Here is a 20,867-nt window from a genome sequence, read left to right on the forward strand (position 1 = left end):
AATTACCACGTAAATTATTGACACGTATTGATTCGTTACGATCAATACTCATTTCGAGATTAATAATAATAATAATTTTTACGATCGAATTAATTGATCACGAATTTTTCCAATCATTTTGAAAACTCAATTTTTAATCAGTTCATAAGAATTTTACCAATCGTACCATTTTCATCATTGATATTGATTAACTCGATAACTCGAGTTTTAACAACTTTTCTTTTGTAATATAAACGTGTCTGTAGATTGATATTGGAAAATCTCGTTGATTGAATTAGTTCAGGGAATGGTAGAAATGGGAATGTTTCTTTATTGAAGTTTTCTTTGAAGTCTGATTCTTTGAATTTTGGAAGTTCTCTTCTCCGGAATATTCGATTTGAAAGGTTTCTTTGAATTTTGGAAGTTTTATTTGAATCTTCGAATTCTTGTAACTTTCGAATTTTAAAAACGTTTTTCCAAATTTTCAAGTTAAATTATCCGTGAATTCGTATTGATCGATAAGATATTTGTTAATCAAAATTAACTAACGATTTGAATTCATCAATGATCGAATTAGCATATCGTTGCAATAATTATCCCATTTTGTAACAAACATTATATATCCTTAAAAATATTTTTATATTATCATATCGCAGACGAAGATGTATTTTTAGATACTTTTTTATATGCACAAACATTTCCGTTTTGGCGGAGTGTATTGAAAATAAACAGCGATTTGAAATTGAATCGGAACAAATAAACGTTCTGTTGTTTACTCAAGTGAAAAGGATTCTTCGTATAACGCAACGATCCATGGTCCATGTAGTAGAGGGTGAAATATATGTTACCGCAAAAGGTGCAACGAAACGATAAATATCCATCAAATGCTTTACTTTTACTGAATATTTAAAAATATATTCACAATATTTTCCCTCTATTTTTTTATCATAATCAATATTAGCTTTCATATTTCGATATCGATCGGTCCACGATTTGTAATATTTATTATAAATTTACGAATTTTTATTACTCGAAATATATAATGTTTATAGGACACTTGAATAAATTGAATTTTGATTGTAAAAAAATTTTTAATTTTCCTTTCTATTGAATATCTTCTGTGATAAAATACATATCACATAATTTAACTTGAAATTTATTTCAATTTTTATTTTAACTTTAATTTCATATCTATACCAAATTTATTCTATTTTTATTTTTCAAAAAACAATACAAATTTCAAAATTTTACATCTGTTCTAATTTTTATTTCAAATTCAACTACAAATGTATTCTAAAAATATTCCACCATTATTGTCAAAATAACATTCCAAAAATTCAAATTTTTCATCACAGATATTTAAAACTCATTTTCACCAAATTATATTTTATTTTTAATTTTATTTTTCAATTATTACACACGATATGCTTTTCTCGTTTCACATTCGACTTAAGAAAAATCTTCTTTCGTCCCTTATTTTTACCATTGCTTCCTCGAGACGAGAGAAAGAAGAATATCGCGGCCGATATTATTTTTCTTCCTGGAAGATGTGTTTGCTTGTATAAGCGACATTGCGGAAGTAGCAAGATTGCTTTGTGCTCGACCGGTGGAAATAACGTTTTCGAAAATATTTACTTTCTGCGTGAAATGATGCGAGTTATAAAATTTAATTTCATGCCTTCATGTTTTTCACAAACTTTTTATTTCCCTTTTATCAATGCACGAAGAAATAGCGAGATGAGAAGAGATACTATTACTTCCAGTAGTATTAGCAGTTGTTTAACTTGAATGAAATTTGAATGTTTGTCTTTCAGAAAATAATCTTAAAAATTAATTTTTAATTTTTATTCTAAAGATACCGTAAAATAGAAATACTTTTTTATTTTATTCAATATATTTCAATGAATTTTTCCTTAAATAATTGCTAACTTTTTAATTAACTCAATAATACATATTTCTACTATCGTGTCTGGTATACAATTAATTTTATATGAAATTATACGAGCAATTTTATTCCTGTTATTTTTAATATAAATATATGAGAAGCAATTGAAATTTATATTTTTATTTTAAATCTGGAAATAAAAATTTTTCATGGGATAACAGAGCATTGAAATTTAAATATTTTTATAATCACTATAATTCTTACGTACCATTACGAAATTATATTTAAAGAAACGAATATAATACTTCAGCACTTGATATCCTCGACGTACTACAACTCAAATGTACTCTACATTTTACACAATTTATATCAAATTCGAAACTGTAAACTGTATTATACAAAATAATTTAAATACCTTCTCTTTGAAAGACGAGCCATCTCTCTACAATAACTATCCCACGAAACTTTTAATCGCGTTACCTCTTCATCATTTCCACAGAGTAAAAATATCACGCACCTTTTTTCCCCCTTGCACGTACCTTCCGTTTTTATTTCACCCTCGATGTGCATGTTTTTCACGGGCACGCGGGTGCTCGTGGTTATTTTTACAGGTCGTAAAAAAAAAAAAAAAAAAAAAGAAAGAAAGAAAGAATGAAAGAAAGAAAGAAAGCGAAGGCCGGATAGGTTCGAGCGGGAAACTTTGAAATTTTTGTTCCACGGATGTTCGAGAATCAGCGCGGATTAAAAATTAAACGCGAAAGAGCGGCCACCAGTGATGATAAAAAGGACGTGGAGAGGAGGAGGAGGAGGGGAGGGGGAGGAAAGGATGAAAACGTAAAGGGGAATTAAAAATATAAGTGCTCTTTGTAAAAGAAAGTCGAGCCTCTCTCTCTTCCTCTTTCTCTTTCTCTTTCTCTCTGTAAAAGTAAGCGGCTGGAGCAGGAAAAAGGAAAAGGAGGAGGAAGGGTTGCCACGGATAAATACACAGGAACGCACGGAAAATACGTTTTCGCGCGTCTGTTCACAAAGAGCGTGGATCTGAATGGGGAAGCTTGAACAGTTTTTTAAATTGCATCGCTAACACCCTGGTGGAAGGAATATCTTTGTCGGTACTCTTTATTCGATTTTTTGAGAGGTGCATAAATATATGCATATTTTTCCTTATTGTCGAATATTGCTCGTGTTAAACTTTGGAATACTGTTTTTCGATCGTTGAGTTAAGTAGTGAAAGAATTCTATGATTCGTGATAATCGTAAAAATATTAAATAATTATTCTTATCCTTGACACTTTTTTTTTTACGAGAAGAGAGAGTTTTTATAAATAAACAATATATACTTTTTCTTAAAATCAATCTTATTTTTCTTTTTGTATATTTTGTAAATTAACACGTAACTTTTACATCAATGATAAAATTTAATCGAAATTTATGTTATTTACATAAAACTTTATGCATAAATCGATATATTTTTTTTATCTAGAAAGAAAATATTTATTTTTGAAAAAATAGTATTTCTAAACCAATATTAATTTTAAAATATCACTAAATTTGATACATAGAAATTTTTTAAAGAACAAAATATATAAATATCTCGCGCATAACATAACCTCAAATACACAACTATTCGTCAATTCTACTAAATTTTAAAATATAATTCTAGAAAAAGATAATTCTAAACTTATTTACTCGACCGACATCGTTACGATTAATTATATTTAAGTCGATATCCCGAACATAACCTAAATTCACAACGGCGCGAAATTCAAAAACGACACAGGAACCGTGCACGTATCATTAGGAATAAAATCGACTTTACGATAAATTTTAAATCAAAAGAAATGTCTCCCTCATCGTCATACCGTCTCGTGAGAACGAACCACATCGATCCAAGAATAAAAATCTCTGCCTGAATCGTGGCGACGATCGTTTCGACATGAAATGAGAACGTCTGGCGAGTCGTTAGATTAGAAACACATTACCGCATTGAAACGGAAAGATTCTCATCGCGATACCTAGCTGGAATGCATATCGTACTTGGAATTTTCCGCATCCACATATTTGCAACACGCATTAAGCGAGCCAGTGTGCATCTGCAGCGCGGGATGATGGCCCACTTCAGAAATATGCGTGCTCCTACTCGAGTCGTACTCCAACACACACGTGCACCTGATGTGCATTCATTCAGAGTCGGAAGAGACTCTTCCATCCACGTGTCTTTTTATACGTTTAATTGCGTAGATGCATCGTGAATGGAGTTCGCCGGAGATACTCGACGCTGAGATGATCGATATCTGGATGAAAACTGGTAACATAATGATGCGAACATTTTTTATATGGGAACGATGATCAAGATTTTTCGTTTCGTTGGTAAATTGTTACCAAAGTATCTAACTGTATTTGAGAATTGTTAAATTCTAGTTTAATCTAACAGTAAAAAAATATTTATATTATATTTAATATTTCAATCATTTTCTTCGATGTTGCTTGATCTTGTTCAAAGTCAATATCTAACGGTATCATCACGTGCTCTGTGATTGGCCAATGTTTTTTGTTAGTAATTCGTATCACAATGCATAGAAAATGTTGCTTAAAATTACCTGAGGAATTATCTTCAATTAATCGATATTCTTATATTTTTGAAAAAGTATTTATTCAAAGAAATTTATTTTTTTTCGTTATTTATCGTTGAAAATAGTTTTTGTAAATGATAAATTTTGCTTTTGCAAGTTTCTGTTATAAAAGTAACAGGGAAAAATAATAGAAATTTGAAGTTATACGTAAAAATTTAATTTCAGATTAAAAATTAATCAAAATATTTGAAAATTATAAATTATAATATTATAAAAGTGAATTTTGATTCATTCTTCGATATTTTTAATATTGATTATTTGAAATATTATATATTTTATCTGTGTTAAAAGTCTTTGTGAAATCTCGTGGCTATTTGTAATCAATGGCATTAATTTTAAAGATATAGATAGAGAACTAGCTGTGTTTATATATATTAAAATTTTAGATTTCTTAAAAATTAAAAATTTCCCTTTTATGCATTCACTATATTTTTCTCTATCTATATTTTCACGTTCCTTCTATTTCGCAATCCATTTCACAGGAACATTATCAGGTTCGTATAAAAATACGAATAGGTTCCTCTTTTCAATGTGTATATCACGAAATGATTAATTTCGGCTTCGGTGACACGTGATATTTTCTGTGGGCTAATCAAAATTTACGTTCTATAGCCGGATTTTTTGTCACTCTATTACAAATTTTACGGAAAACTTCGTGCAAGCCAAATACACTCGTCGATTGAAAACCTTTATACCGTTCTCTCTCCTTTCTGAATATTGCATTTCACGTATATACGCGTACACGTATCAACGATGTTTTGTTCGCATTTTAATTGGATACGTAGATATATATATAAGGTATAATCCAGTTTATTAAATCCTGAAAGTTATAGAAAGATATTTGAAAGATATTGCGTATGACGAGCAAAACAATTAATATTTGAAAATAATTCAAATAATTTTCATTCATTCTATACCTTTTATTTATTTATTCAATATTTTAAAATTATTCATTACTAAGAAATGAAAGACAGATAAATAAGAAATTGAAATTTGAGAAAAATATGAAATGATATTATCATCTGGAAATCTGTGATGACATTTTAAAATTGAACCTAATATTAATGTTTAAATTGTAAATTTATGAAACAAACAGCAAGCTTTACCATATTATTCTTTGTAAAAATAAATTCTAAATTTCTCACTTTTAAAATTTATTAAAATATTGAAAATTCTTTCTCTTTACATATTTTTTTGAATTCTTTTTATTAATAACAAATGTAAAAACGATGTAAATTTAAATTCTTCGTATAATTGGTATTATTTGACATATATAGATATATGTTACATATAATAATAATAATGATAATAATAATATGTAGCATTTTTAAAAATATTAATTTTTCAGATTAAACATTTTATGCTTTATAATTTGGATCTAAAATACAAAAATTATAATAAATATATTATTCTCAAAAGATACACAACAATTCCAATTCTTAACATAATTTCAATATAATTTATTACAAATTATTGAATTTTAAATTCTAAATATTTCTTTGATATTTTCAATACATCTTCCACCATCATTTTCATTATCCTTATTTAAAATGTCATAATTTATGAAACATCTTTAAATTTCAAGTAATATAAACTATTCTGCATCTATTAAATCTGTACATAATATAAAATCAAAAATATATATTTATTTGCAATCTCTTCTACCTCTTTTGAAAAAATTGCATAGTGTATAAAATTCAATATCAAGTATTTTAATCCACAGAACAAAACGCAATAACAAATACACAATAGAGAGATACAAAAGAGAGATCTACTACTATCGATATCTTGAAAATATCGTAATCGTAAAAGAGTAAACGCTGCAATGTTGTTACGTCCAATCGTTTCACTTTACACATCTGTTCATACTTTTTAGGAACACTTCAAGAGGGGTTGTTTTTTCTGTTCAGAAAACAGGTCAAGGGACCCCGGTATACAGCCTCTTTCCACAGTTTACGCATCGTTTTCATTATGCAGCAGTTAAGGTTCACTGCAGCCTTTTATGGGTTCTCGTAAAAGGTACAGCTATATTCACGCCAGAAAACTTTTCACGCGGATTAAATTCCCGCAAGTTTTGCGTTTCGACATCCATTCACCGGGGGGACTTTATTCTATTTCTCTTCCCTGTTTTTTTTTTCTTCTTCTTCTTCTTCTTTTTTTTTTTTTTTTTATCATAGTATAGGAAACCGCAACTTTCTGCCCTTCGTTCCTACAGTTTTATGAAAGTTTAATCGATAGCGGCGAAGTTTACCAACGTGACTACATTGATTATTTTACAGTATCGATGAGGTACTGCTGGTCACATTTGAAGTATTTGCAAACCCGCTCCACATGTATTTATTTATTTTTCTCTTTACTGTTTAACGTTTTTCATGTTTCGTGAATATTGTATATATCGTTTTAAAACTCTTCGCGTGGAAAGCTTACTCTGAAAGTGGAATCATGAATCTTTATGTGATGTTGAAATTGAGCGACACTCGATCAAAAAAAATTCGATCTATCTTCTCTGTATAAGTCATTCGAAATATTCTTTAAACTTTATAGTGTATTCAAATTTGATGATCAAAAAATCAAAGTAAATCTTCCGATGGCAAATATTGATTTTTCATAAGGAAAAACGTAACGAAAAATCTAAAATTGTATATCGATGAAAATATTTGTACTTGCGTATCGCGAAATGAAAATCAGATATATAAATTGGAAAATTCTCGATTCTATTTTATAATTTCTTTCTTTTTTTTTTCTTACTAAATTCTTATCGCAAAAATTTCACTTTTCCCAACGAAATAACATATTTTTCGAAGGATGGATTATATTAAGAGGAAAAGATTTTTCAACGTCGTGATTCGAAGTTTGCAATAATGATATTGTTTGTTACACAAACTTCGTGTTCCTCTCTCGCGATACATTTATAAGCGGGACCTGTTTTCATTGTCCACGTATTGTGCAAATCTACGAAATGTAAATATCATCGATATTTGGAAAGCCGGATATTTATAGATCTGTCTGTTTGACGTCGAAACATATTTCAGCTGGAAAATCAGTTGACCTTTCGCGACGGAATCAAACGAACGTAACGCATGAAACGTTCCTTTCTCCTTTCCATCTATCGTCGGGCGACGTTGTCGTTGACTTTTTCCACTAGGTTAAGGAAACATCGACGTTTCTTCAACTCGTAATCTTTTTTCTTTAATAAGATATCAATTTGAAATTCAAAATTCAAAATGACCAGTATACTCGAATAGAAGAATTTAACCAATTGTAAATTTTTTGTTATTGTTATATATTTGTTTTCTTTATTGAATAGATGCGTGTATATGAATATATGCAAAGTAAATACATCCATTCCATTATTAATCTGATTGCACAAATCTCACGAAACGAGACAGATGTCTCTTCTATCGAATTATAATAATTTACGTTACAATATATGCTAATGTTAAAATTATTTTTTAAGAAATTTAAAATTCTCTAAAATAAAATAGTAAAAAGTATTTCAAAATTCGATATTTTTTTTTTCGGAGAATATTTAAATAAATTTTGATTAAATAAATTTAAATTTCAAAATTTGTTTGTTTGATTTTATTCGTACAAATCACAATTATAAATTTTTGTTCTATATTTGTACTTTAAAAATTAATGATAATATTTAAAAAATATATATATTTCCATTTAACAAAGTAGAATTCAGGATTAATTTTAGAAAAGAAATCTCATATAATTAAATATTTGTTGATCAATTCTTTATTTTAAATATCAATCTTAAAGGATGCTTGTACGTAGATAAATTTCTTTAGACCTACAAAAATTTCAAAATTCTTTCTCAGTGGAAAATACAAAGTACAAACGGCCCATCTCAAAATTTAATAATCGTTCCTCGAAGGATGAGGAACCAGAAATGGGAACGAGATAAGAGGTGACTAGAGATGGAGATATTTGTAGAGAATAGGTAATTTTGGCCAGTAATTACCAGTCGCTGATAATTCCTTGATTGGTAACGGGAATTAGAGGTGGAATCTAATTATCTGGCATTATCGTTAAATCTGATCACTGACGGACAGTGGTCCCCTGCAGTGGGCTGGCCTTGCTATGTTAAATCCCTGAAGCCAAAATCGATTTCAACGGCGGCGTCGTGAGCCAGATACAATTTCAACGAATCTATTCAAAAGTCCACCCTTTATTCCTACGACTTCTGTTAGCTCTTCCTCGTGCGCCATAAATTCAATCAATATTTTATCCCGTCGAGTTTCCCGCTGCTATTGCTATTTTTCCACTCTATTACTCAACGTTTTAGTCGTCAAAATTTAAGGCTTAAAAATTGCCTTTCGAAATGTTTAACACCCTAACGTACGTGTAATACAGAAAAAATGTCACAAAAAGGAGGAAGAATGTAAGATTTATTTAAATCTTCTAAGTTTTAATTGATTTTAATGCTATACGTTTTTTGAAATGATCAAATAAAGTTGGACAATGTCAAAGGAGCGTAACCTAGCACCATCTATTGGTTTTAAACAGAAACATTTTCAGTTTAAAAGATGGCGTCGTGTAATCGATGTTGGACTAAAAGAATTTTTGCACGAGCAATTGCATCGGTTAAATAAACATGTGGAATTGCAAGAGTTAATAATAATTAATTGGATATATCGATACTCGATTGACGTGGAATTTTTTTTAATTAATTTGATTAATTCATCTTATTAACTTAGTGTAATCTATCTTTAAATAATTTTATATAATATTCAAATATTTATTATTAGGTATATATTAAATAGCTTTACAAATTCTTAAAACAAGTAAAAGTCAAATTGACTTCAATGCAATGCAAATTAAAGTATTTATATTATTAACGAAATAAAATTTTTATTTCGAAAAGAAGGATTAATTTTTTTTAAAACAAGAGAATTTATTGTATAACAAAAATGAAAGTATATAAAAAAATACTCTAAGCTAACAAATATAATAACAAAAATGATAAAAACAGCATTGTTAATTTTAAACTAATTTTTCTTTAATTTTCTCATCTGTCGCTAATTTATTATCATTCGTTTTTTCCAACTTTCCTTTCTTTTGTACTAGCATTTCTATTTTACACATTTCTGTTTCTAAATTTCGTATATTCTCAATTTATTAAAAAAAAAAAGAGAGAAAATTCGAAAAAATTTCGAAAAATTCTAATTTCAAGGCGGAATAGGCGGAAAAAGTTAATATTTCCGTCATACTTTTTTCAAGCGAAGAAAAACAGAAGAAATTGGATTCATCAATGGGGGGGCAATTTCGTCCACGCTCCTTTGTCCCCCGGAATTCGTAAACAAACTTGAAACGACAAATGAAGCCTTCACGAGAGGCAGGCCACCACCGACAATTATTTCTCATGCATTATTTATTTCGACCGCTGCACGGGGAGGGGGCAGGGTTGGCGCATTTTCAGCGTTCCCGCATTTTTGCAGGTCGCGGCTTAATGCGGTAGAACACGTGAAAAATTGTCGTCGCATACCGCGCCACACGGCGTGGACCACCACGATGTTTTGCATAGCCTGTAAAATGCTCGAAGAGCCGGATAATTAAGACCACGGCGAGGAAACTACAAGTTTTTTTTTCTTCGCTCTTCCTCTTTAATTAAGGCTTCTCCCGTGAACGATATAATGACGTATCAGGTTGGCACGTATTATTGTTCTCACAATATTGAATAAAAATTCGTATTATGTCATAAATCATGAATTTTAATTATGTACATTTTTTAAACAAAGTTTCGATATATGTATAAACGAATAATTTATTTATTTTTTTTTTCAGTTTATTAACATTCCAATTTTAGAACATCCTGTATAATTCTTAGCCATTGAATTTAAGATTTTACAATACCAATCAATTATCTTAACCTTAAATATTATTATAAAATTTGGAAACAAGTAAATAAACCGAAATTACGAAGAAGTATATAATTCCAATGTGTAAAGTTCAATTAAATAAATCCTTTTCCCATCCCATAATATAAATATACTAATATATACTATATATAATATATACTAATATATAGTTTAAATATACATATATTTAGTTATAGATCAATCGTACAGATGGCGTGAGTTTACATAAATATATAAAATTTCCAATCTATATTAATATTTATCAACAATAAGATTAACATTAAGAGGGTCTTAATATATATATACATTCGAGCTGAAATATATGGTGGAAGATTAACACGGAGGAAGGAGCCATCTCTAAACATCTGGGAGCATATTCTATCCGGAGATATCCTCGCAAGTTGATCGCGACGGCCACCGAGTTACCCGCCCGTATGAATATTAAACGGTTTTTGAGCTGTTGTACAATTGCCGCGTCCTCGGTGGCCTGTTAAGTATACGTGGCCACGAAACCGTGTATTTGTCTAGTAAAATTAGCGATGCAATTATGCAAGGGGAACCGACGGAGTGACGGTTCCTGAGACACGAGGGGTAAGCCCCCGAAGGGACGGGAGTTGAAATGCGACCGACCAAACAACGCCGAGGGAGACGAAATCGCGAATGTATTACAGCCGCTCGAATATCGTTACCAATTAACGGTCCCAGGGCGACGAACGCAGGTCCGGCCATTAAAATGCATCGCGGCTCCCTCGTTAAACTTTTAACGGTGCAATGGAACGAAGAACAGCAATTAAAAGATAGATGCTCCAAATTACGGTTCCGCTCCACCGTGCGGTTAACGGTGAAAACACGTTCACGTGGTAGTAGTAGTTTTTTGGAGTTGGTGGAACATTGATTTTTTTCTCTTTCTCTCTCTCTCTCTCTCTCTTTTTCTTTCCCTCTTCCCTTGTTTCGTTCCTCCGTTGCTCCCCGATGAGCAGCAGCTGGGGAAAGAGGGAATTTGGTGAACTACAAATTTTTAATAAGAGCTGGAAAATTTGGTAAATTTCCCTGTTATCGAATTTTGAATCGAATTCTTTTACAGAATCTTCTTTAAAATTTATTAAGATAAATATTTAATAATCTTCTTTCTTGAATCAGATCAAACTCTTTCGTTACTTTCATGTATTCACAAGCGATTGGAATTATTGTATCTTTCTCTGGAAATGTAACATCAGTATTTTCTTTCTCACAAGAATTCTCAATAATAAAAATAAACTGATCTTTCTCAAGTGCTGTGCACATTTTTGGCGGCTTTGAGCGGGAGAAATCGTAGTGAAAGGTTTAAGAAGGAAAGATATCAAACCAATTTTCTCCTGATTGAAATCTTCTCTTGGAGAAGAAACGTTTATAACACAGGAGGCGTGTTTGCCACGATCGGCGAAGCAATTATATTATTACTCGTCCTGGTCGTCGTGGTGACGCCTCGCTTTCTGAGACGACACGAGCCACAAGGAGGCAAGGAGAAGAGGAAACGGCGAAACTCCACTCCTCGCCCTCGGGTATACACCGTTGAAGAGCGAATGCAATCGCGACGAGGTCGCGTACCAGCCTCTGCTCGCGTACTCGGTTAAGTACACTTTATTAAGCATGCTGTCTGCGCGTTGCAGCATCCACTTACGTGGTAAATGGAATTACAAACGCATCCCACCACCACCACCACCACCAGCCGTGGATGCGGCTGACACCTTCCACGCCCGGTTTACGCGTGCACACGTTAAACCCAACGATCATGGAGGCGTTATGTTTGCGCGATCCTCCACGATCCCGCGCCCGCGGCTCCGCGCCAAATTGCTCCACGCCCTCGAATTAAATACCGAGCCGGTATTTCTTGAACGAGCGATGGAATTCGATGGAATTTTGGAAAATGGAAAACGGGAGGCGATGTACTTCCACGATGTAATCGATAAATGAATTTATATTTGATGTAATATTTCGTTCGAATTTTAGAGAATCGTACGAATAAGTTATTTAAGATAAAAAGTATCTGTGATAAAAAGGATGAGTATTTACTCGTCGATGCAATATTTTGACATTATTATATATTATATAATTTTCTACGTGCAAAGAGACACACAAATTCAATAATTTTAAACTTCTGTACAAAATACTTTAGTCTTCTCTTTCATCCCTTTCCAAATCATCAATCACAGATTCAGTCACGAATTCGTGCATCTATCGAAAGTTGTTTCCCTTCCCTCCCCCTCCTCGTCTCGCTCAAACGAACTATAATTGAGGTTGGTGGATCGTGGAAGGGAACGGAGGAGGAGGGGGGAGGGGATGAAAATTCCGCGGCGTCGGCGCCGAATTCAGCTTCGGTCGAGCGAATTACTCGCGGAGGACGCGAGGCGCGGCTCGTTTATCAAATTCGCTCGGTATGCGCCGCATCAAAGACAGGGCCGTTGATTTATTAAATTGCGGCCCGGATGAAACCGTGGCTGCGCCGCGAGGAAAGAGGAATCTATTAACGGTGGATTCGACGTCACCAGACGTCGTCTATTTCGAATGGGAAGAGGAGGAGAAGAGGGAGGAGAACAGACTCCTTCCAAGAAGACAAAATTATTAAAGTTCGCTACGTACACATTTATCTTCTGCCTGTGCGCGCGCGCGCGATGGCTCCTTCCTGTAAATACATCGAAGGTGATGAAAAGCGACTTGTTTACCCCCGTCATCGCGCCACTTCCGGGAACGAAAAAAAGTTTTCCACGAGGGATCTTTTTATTTTGGGGGTAGAAAGTTTCGCGAGGATGCGATTCAACCCCTTCTCTGGTGCAGCTGAGAGGAGTATCCGTGGATGTATGTTTGATAACGAAAGATGGATTGTATAATTGTTGAAAGATTTATCAATTTTTAAGTATGAATATGCATTGTCATATGCATAAGATTAGACTTAGGCAGAAGAAGATGTATTTAAATCTTTAGTTATGCTATTTTAAAATGTTAAACTTATAGATATATTTTTTACTGAATTAAATTTCGTTTCATCAATCACCATTATTTCATTTACTCTCGTCATTTTATTTTCTTAAAAGAAAAAAAAAAAAGAAGCATATCCAAAGATGTATTTATCTCTAGATTTTTCTGTACAGCGATAATTAAATTGTGCACAAGAAAAGCCATCTTTCCTCTTTTCTCTCTCTCTGTGCAACTAAAGATAAAGTAGAAGGATCCGTGCCTAGTAGAATTCCGGCACAATAGTCGTCCACGGCACAACCATTAATTAGATTCGCCATGAAATAAGGATGGAAGAGGAAGTTGGCCAAATACGAAGGAAGATGAACGCAGGTGTTGCGACGACGGCCAAGAAGCGGAGAGAGAGAGAGAGGGGGGAAAACGTATCTCTCCTTGAAAGTAAATCGGAGGAGTAGGGCTGCTCCTCGGCCGGAAATGAGGCTTGCCAAGCACAATCTCCGGTCAGGGAAGGCCTCTCCATTTTGTTCTTTGTGATGTGTCCGCAATAATTGAAAATGTCCGCGCGGACTCGAGGGACTTTGTGCTCCCCTTTCTTCGAGCAAACTCCACTTCGCGGCGGGCCGCCCCCTTCCGAGGCCGAATCGCGTCATTATTGTCGAGGGAGCACAATGGTCCCGTGAACGGACACAATCGAGGGAAACTCGCGTTTAACTCGCGAATCTCGCGGTTCGTTGCCGTTCTATGCAAATATTCTTCTGGCGATCATGTCTGAATCAACCCTTGTTTGCGAAGAGGGATGTTTTCTTCTTTTCGAGGAGGGGATCACGTTGATTGAGGGAAATGTACGTGTGGCTTGATAAATTAGATTTTTTTTTGTGCCTTGGAAATGTTGTAGACTCGTTGAAAGATTTTTTATTACTGTGAAAAAATAAAGTTGTTAGATTTCATTTGAGAAAGTGCAATTCAATATTTATATATTGAATTTCTATTATAAAAGAGAGAATATCTGAAGATTTTTGGAGAGGATTTATATATTCCACAGTTTTATTTTTAGATTGCTCCATTTTTTAGAATTCATACATAATAAATAAATAAAAATAAATTAAGTTTAGTTGGATTAAAAATAAACACTGTAGATAAAAATTGCAAAATATGATATATAAATAAAGTGATATAAATTCAAATAATACATTTCATCCTTTTTTATTTTAATGAAATCAATCTTTAGAATGAAACTCTTTCTGACAAAAAATAATTAAATAATTACAAAGAAACTCAAGTACTCATTTAATGTGAATTTGACGAATATTAAATAAATTCAATTTTTTGCTAGTTTTTGAAGAATGGAGAGATTAAAATTATCAAAGAGCAAAAACTATCGAGTAAAATAAAAGTACGAAGAAGAAGGAAGAAAACCTTTTTTTCCTTTTTTCAATTCAAAGATATCAGCTTGCACTTAAAACATGTTCGACATTTTTTCCCGGATCGATACTCTGGATCGTTCCTTCATCGATCGACGTTGACGGGCCAATCGGCCATTAAGTATATCCTACCGATCGCAAAAAAGGAACGCAATCAATCTTCCATAAGTCGAAGTCTTCGAAGAAACACTCGCTTTATCGCACGTTCGATCGATACGAAGGAAAATGTATAACGTATAAGAGCGAAATCTCTATGTGTCGCAAGAAATTCTCGATCGAGAATCTCGAAACATCGGCCCCCCTCGACGTGTGCAGCCAATAGTTTCGTCATCGATCAACCAGCTGGGGGAAGAAAGAAGGGAAGCGCGCGCGCGCGCGCGTGTGTGATTTTCATTGAGTGGCATGTTTCGATTTGCATGTATATCGGTTGAGTGGAAGGAAGTTAGCAGCTCATAGATCTCTTCTTTGGTTTCAGGTAGCAGCGAGGAATCGAGACCTGGGGGTGGGGATCCTGGAAAGTTGGGGGTGAAGAAACCAAGACCGAAGGCTTCGTCGCCCAACCGACAGGGACCACAGCAGTGCCAGGTTGGTTTTATTATGTACAATTGAAAACTCGAGAATCTTTAACAAGGCTGTTTTAATTTTGTTTAATTCTTTTCTCTTCTCTCTCTCTCTCTCTCTCTGTCTTGTGGAAATTTCCGTATAGAGCATTCTTAATCAATGTAAGTCACATCTCTTTGTTTATATTTATTGTTTGAACTTGACGTATTAATTAAATAATTATTCGAATACTTTATTGATTTAATTTAATTTGAACGATAAAGAGATTTTTGGAACCAATTTTTAGGGATTATCTTTTATATTGATTGATTTCACGCTATATACGTGAATTAAAATGTATACAGTTTAATTCGAATTTTTATCCTTTTATGCAAATATCGTATTTAATCTCAAGATTGATTCTTCTAATGAATGAATGATTAGATTATCTCTTTCGATGTACTCTATCATCAAATGTTTTCTTTTTATTCAATTAATTCTATTAGAAATTTTGAATACTGAATAAACTTTCTATATATTTTTCACGATATCTTCTCATTTGTATAAAAGAGAAAATATTAATTTGTCAATATTAATAACATTAAGAGCGAAAGACTAGATGTACACCGTATATATATATATATATATCTATACATCGTTTAACACAGAAAAGCAATTTCATGAACAATTTAAAAAAAAAAAGAAAAAAGGAAAAGGAAAAAGAGAAACACTTCTCACTTTTCCAATACTAAACCCCCTGACACAATTTCCTTTCAACGTCTGAAACACAAAAGATGTCATTCCACGGTCGAATTCACGCGGAAGGAAGAGATAACGGAGGCGAGAATTCGAAACACGTTTTAATGTCAAAGTTGAATCGTCGATCCGATCACAGTTCCCGATGACGTTCGTTCGACAATTTTATTAGCTCGTGAAGACCGGCTACCGAAGAGAATTTCCAGTGAAAATCGTGGAGGGACAGTTCATTAGCGGCGATCGAATTAAAAGAACGAATCGATAGCGAACGAAGCGTGGCTCGCGAAACCGCAAGTCTACGAAATCCGTGCTTTTATTCCTCCCGTTTCGCGTTTTTACTATTGTTCCACTTGTACTTCACGTTTTATCGCTTTTGTTTCCCTAGGCAGTTTGCTTTTCGTTTTTTTTTTTTTTTTTTTTTTTTTTCGTTTACGATTCTCGTATCTTGCATTCTACGATATTATTTTTTTCTTTTTTTTTTTATTTCTTCTGCGGTTTCAGTTTCCTTGTATATTTTTCGAAATAAATTCTTTTCTTTTTCATTGCATTCTTCGTTTTGTCTATATATGTATATATATATTTTTTTTAAGGCAGAATCTATAAATATTTGAATTTCAAATTGCCTCGAAAGCGATTGGAAGAAATATTGAATATTAGGAAATTGTTAAAAACGTAATAAAATTGTACAGAAATTATTTAATATCATTAATGGATTAAATTGTTAACTTTCAATCTTTAATTTGATAAATTTTAAATAGATTTTGTTAATTTTTAATGTTGTGTATACATTCAAGTTTCATTTATTTATTATGCTTGTTATACGATTTATTCGAACAAAATTATCTTTATTCCATGAATGATTCGTTGTATTATATTATTATCATGTAATAGAGAGTACAATTATTTGTTATTAATTGCTCATTCAGATTTTACAAATATTACGTAGCTTTAGCGTTTCGAGTACATATCTGTGTAACTATCGAATTAGGGCAAAAGTTCAAGGCCGTTTCGGAACCATCCGCTTCGTTAGTCCGGTTCGATTTAATTTCTATTCCCAGTTTCTGAACAAAGTCAAGAGAAATATTGGGATGAGCTCTCTCTCTCTCGATTTGCAATTTTATTTATTACCTTGAACTCTATTCCAATATATTTCTTTTCTCTATCCTTGATTTACATCTTGATTTTAGAATGAATTATTTATATTTATATTTTTATTCAAATTAATAACGTTTCGTTACAATTCTCCAATCTTCTTGATAATTGCGAATAAATTTAAATCGAAACGAAATTTAATTTATAAAACTCGTGTTAAAGAACATGTAACATTGGTATTTTTCGATAACATTAAAGTGGAAAATTGGACGATGAGGGAAAATTTTTTCGATTGAAAAGTTTATCTACCAAACCGAAATTAATTGTTGAAAATCTAATAATTCGATTAAATCTATTTGTATAATCGTCGAAATTTACCTAACCAGTTAAACGCTCGAACGCTCCGCTTAGATACAAATGGCTCTAGAATAAATGTAGAAACGACTACATCCGTGACATTCTCTGTTAATTTACGTCACGATGAATTTCCTGTATGTTAATAATTAAACACATTCGCTGTGTACGGGGCGAATAACATAAACTGATTTTCGAATAGATCCAGCTCAGCAAATTTAATTTTATCTCTTTGAAGATATTTCGGCGGCGACCGTGTTTAAATTTAACATTAATTAAACACTGTTTCTTATACGATTATTGTCTCTCAAATGTATCGAATCCTTTGAAGAATATCTTCGAATTTCCATTCAATTTTCATTTGATTGAATAACAATTTTCACAATAATTGTTTCATATCTCGTTCTTAAAAGAATATTATAATATTTTTAAATTTAATTTTAAAAATATAGATTTTCAAGAATATATTTATTATATTCTATGACAAATTAAATTTAAATTTCTGATAACATAAGATTCGCATGGATAGTCAATCACATTTGATATACAAATAAAAATAATTTTGAAATGTAGCAATGAGTTAAAAGTCAGAATATTATAAGATGGAATTTATATTACGATTAAATTCAAATTTATCTCTTAATCCAATTGTCTCACTTTTTCAATTTTTTATATATATTTTTTCGAGGCAAGTCATCCCACCTTGAATATGCTTAACTACCAAATAAATACATTTCAATTAGTCTCTTTCTCAATTAATCTCAATTTCAAAATCTTCGAATCTCCATACCCTCCAAAAATTCCCAAAATTCCCCACAAGTGTTCGATCTCTCGTCTATCGTTTCACTCTCAACAAACTCCTCCCTTCAAATTCAAAATCCTCGAAATATTCGTCCAAATTAATCGATCATTCGACAATCCGTACATATCATGGATGACCAAAGCGTCGTTCAAACACGCGTTTTCGCGTACACGCGTGACCCAGATACAGATCGGTATGAAATGACCGGAACACGAAAGCCACATTTCTATCGATACCTATTTATGCAGGTGAGTTTGCAGGCAACAGCCGAACCGGTGTACACACACGTACACGGAGGTCGCGTTTCACCAACAACGGTGGACAATGTGTAACTCGGAAAGGCTATTGAATATTCAGGCGGCACGATCCTCGAGCATCCACGGGGAACACGCCGCCTCGTCGAGTGTAACACACGAACGCAATATCTCTTCGTTCGCGTAACCGAGCAGCGTAGTTACGTCAAGGACCATTTAAAGGAGTACGCCTGTTTTTCCTCTCTTTGTCTTTGAGCGCCGTGTTTAAGTTACGTCACGTTATGCCGTTATTCTCTTTATTCGTTTCTCTCTTTTTATTTTATTTCAGCAAGCAGGGGAATATTCGAAGAATATGAAATGTAACTTTACGAGAATAGCGAGTGGAGAGGATTTTTGAATACGTAAAATCATTTACAGGATATTAATAGATTTTTAGAATTGTTCGATATATTTGAATAAATCTATTTAAAAAAAAAATAGGAAAACGAGTTCGAAGGAAAACAAACTGCATCTCTCAGCCCTCAGCCCTTTTTAAGTACATTTTCCCCCGACGAAAAGATCGAGTTAACTCGATATCTAATCCGATCCATTATCTCGAAACGAGCATCTTCGTCTCGTATTAGAGAATTGGATAGCCGGGAAACGAAGGGCCGTGAATTACGGTCCGCCTTGTTACATAATTAAATGATGGCCTGGCCGACTTGTTGACAAGCCCCGTCGATGTATCGAGTTAGCGACGAATTAAGCCGATCCTCCACGGCTCGATTATGGCTCGGATATCGGCGTTAAGGAGAAGGAGAAGGAGGGAGGCAAGACCCGGGGAGAAGTGGCTTCTGGTTCTCGTGGTTCTCGCTCGACGGTGACGTCGATCGCCACCCTGTAATTTTACAGGAAATTAATAGTTACTGGTTGCACACCGGTGGATCGTGAAAACCTTGGCGAGTCGATCGCCACCCTCCGTTTTATCCCTCAATTATCGGCAATTCGTCGTTCGCCGTTTGATACTTTTTTAATCGACGGCGACCATTTTCAACCCTTTCCAATTTTATCGATACAAATGCTTTTAATAACTTTTAACTCGTAATTTTTAGAACAGTTTTTTTTCTTCTGAGAGGTCTGTTAAGTTTGAAAAGTTGAGCGAAGAATAAAGCCAATCACTCGCTCGTAATGATATTTTATATATAAGTATAAATTGAAAATAAAAGAATGTTCTATTGTATTCGGTTAATTTCGATTTAAAATGGTGGAAAAGTAATATTTTACTGGAAAAAGAGATACTTTAGTATTAATTAAAGAGCATATTATTAAAATTGTAATTATCGTGTAATTGTAAAAGTGTAACATTCAATTTTATTGTTAATAATAATTATATTTTCACGAAAAAAGTAGTTGAAAAATTGTGTGACAAATCTGAATTTTGATAAGTTTTATCCTTGACACTATTAGGTTCTATGCATATTTTTGTATCTTTATTAAAATTTAAAGTAAAAATAGCTCATTTTATTTCAAGCTACATTTTCCCAATGTAACGTATGATAATGTAATCCTCTAAAGGAATATAAATCAAACCTAATTTTCCCAAACTTTGATCTTGTCATTTGTATCTTTATTAATAATTCAAGAGCACCCAATTTATTTTTTATTTAAGGCAAAATTTGTTAAATACATGAATAAAAAATGTAGCTGAAAAGTTACGTAAAAAAATGTGAAATATAACAAATTTCAACCTTGACATAATTTTTAGAATTCTACTGTTCATACACACATGTAACAATTGCTCATAACAAATACATACCAATCAACTTAAGGGATATTTTAATTACAATTTATTAATATTAATAATATTATAATATTATAATATTAATATTATAATAATTCAAAGTAATATTCTTTTAAATAAATATTACGTGTAAATGAAACATATGATTTTATTATGAAATAAACGTTCTTTATCGGATTAATAATTGAAAAGATAAATTAAATTACTATATTTTTAAAATAAAATTTAGATTTATTTATAAATTATATAAAATGGAAAAAATATTTAAATTTAAACTTAATTTTCTTTGACAACTATATTTCTTATTAATTATTTTCAAAAGTTTCTTATAATTTAGGATCATATTCATTGATCAAATCTGCACGAATTTCGAATTTTATTAATTATTAATCAATCACTATTATCAAATTTCATTAACATATCTTCCCTCATTTCTACATATATTCCATCTCTCTCATTTCGAATGTTTTCAAAGACTCGTATTACAATCTTCATTGTTATTACAAACTGTTTATTAACGTCATCATTAATGTTACGCTCGATGTAAACATATTT

General features: G+C 32.3%; 1 protein-coding gene across 7 annotated transcripts in view; it reads left to right on the forward strand.

Annotated features, from left to right (window-relative positions):
• The window catches only part of LOC408822, a 698,419-nt gene that overhangs the window by 520,593 nt on the left and 156,959 nt on the right, over positions 1-20,867 (forward strand). For all 7 annotated transcript variants that reach the window (XM_026440819.1, XM_026440818.1, XM_026440820.1 and 4 more), the window contains one exon: positions 15,210-15,319. In XM_026440819.1, the coding sequence (XP_026296604.1) occupies positions 15,210-15,319 (110 nt within the window). The remainder of the gene's footprint in view (positions 1-15,209; positions 15,320-20,867) is intronic.

This window comes from Apis mellifera, linkage group LG5 (genome assembly GCF_003254395.2).
Source record: "Apis mellifera strain DH4 linkage group LG5, Amel_HAv3.1, whole genome shotgun sequence".
In the NCBI taxonomy this organism is placed as follows: Eukaryota; Metazoa; Arthropoda; class Insecta; order Hymenoptera; family Apidae; genus Apis; species Apis mellifera.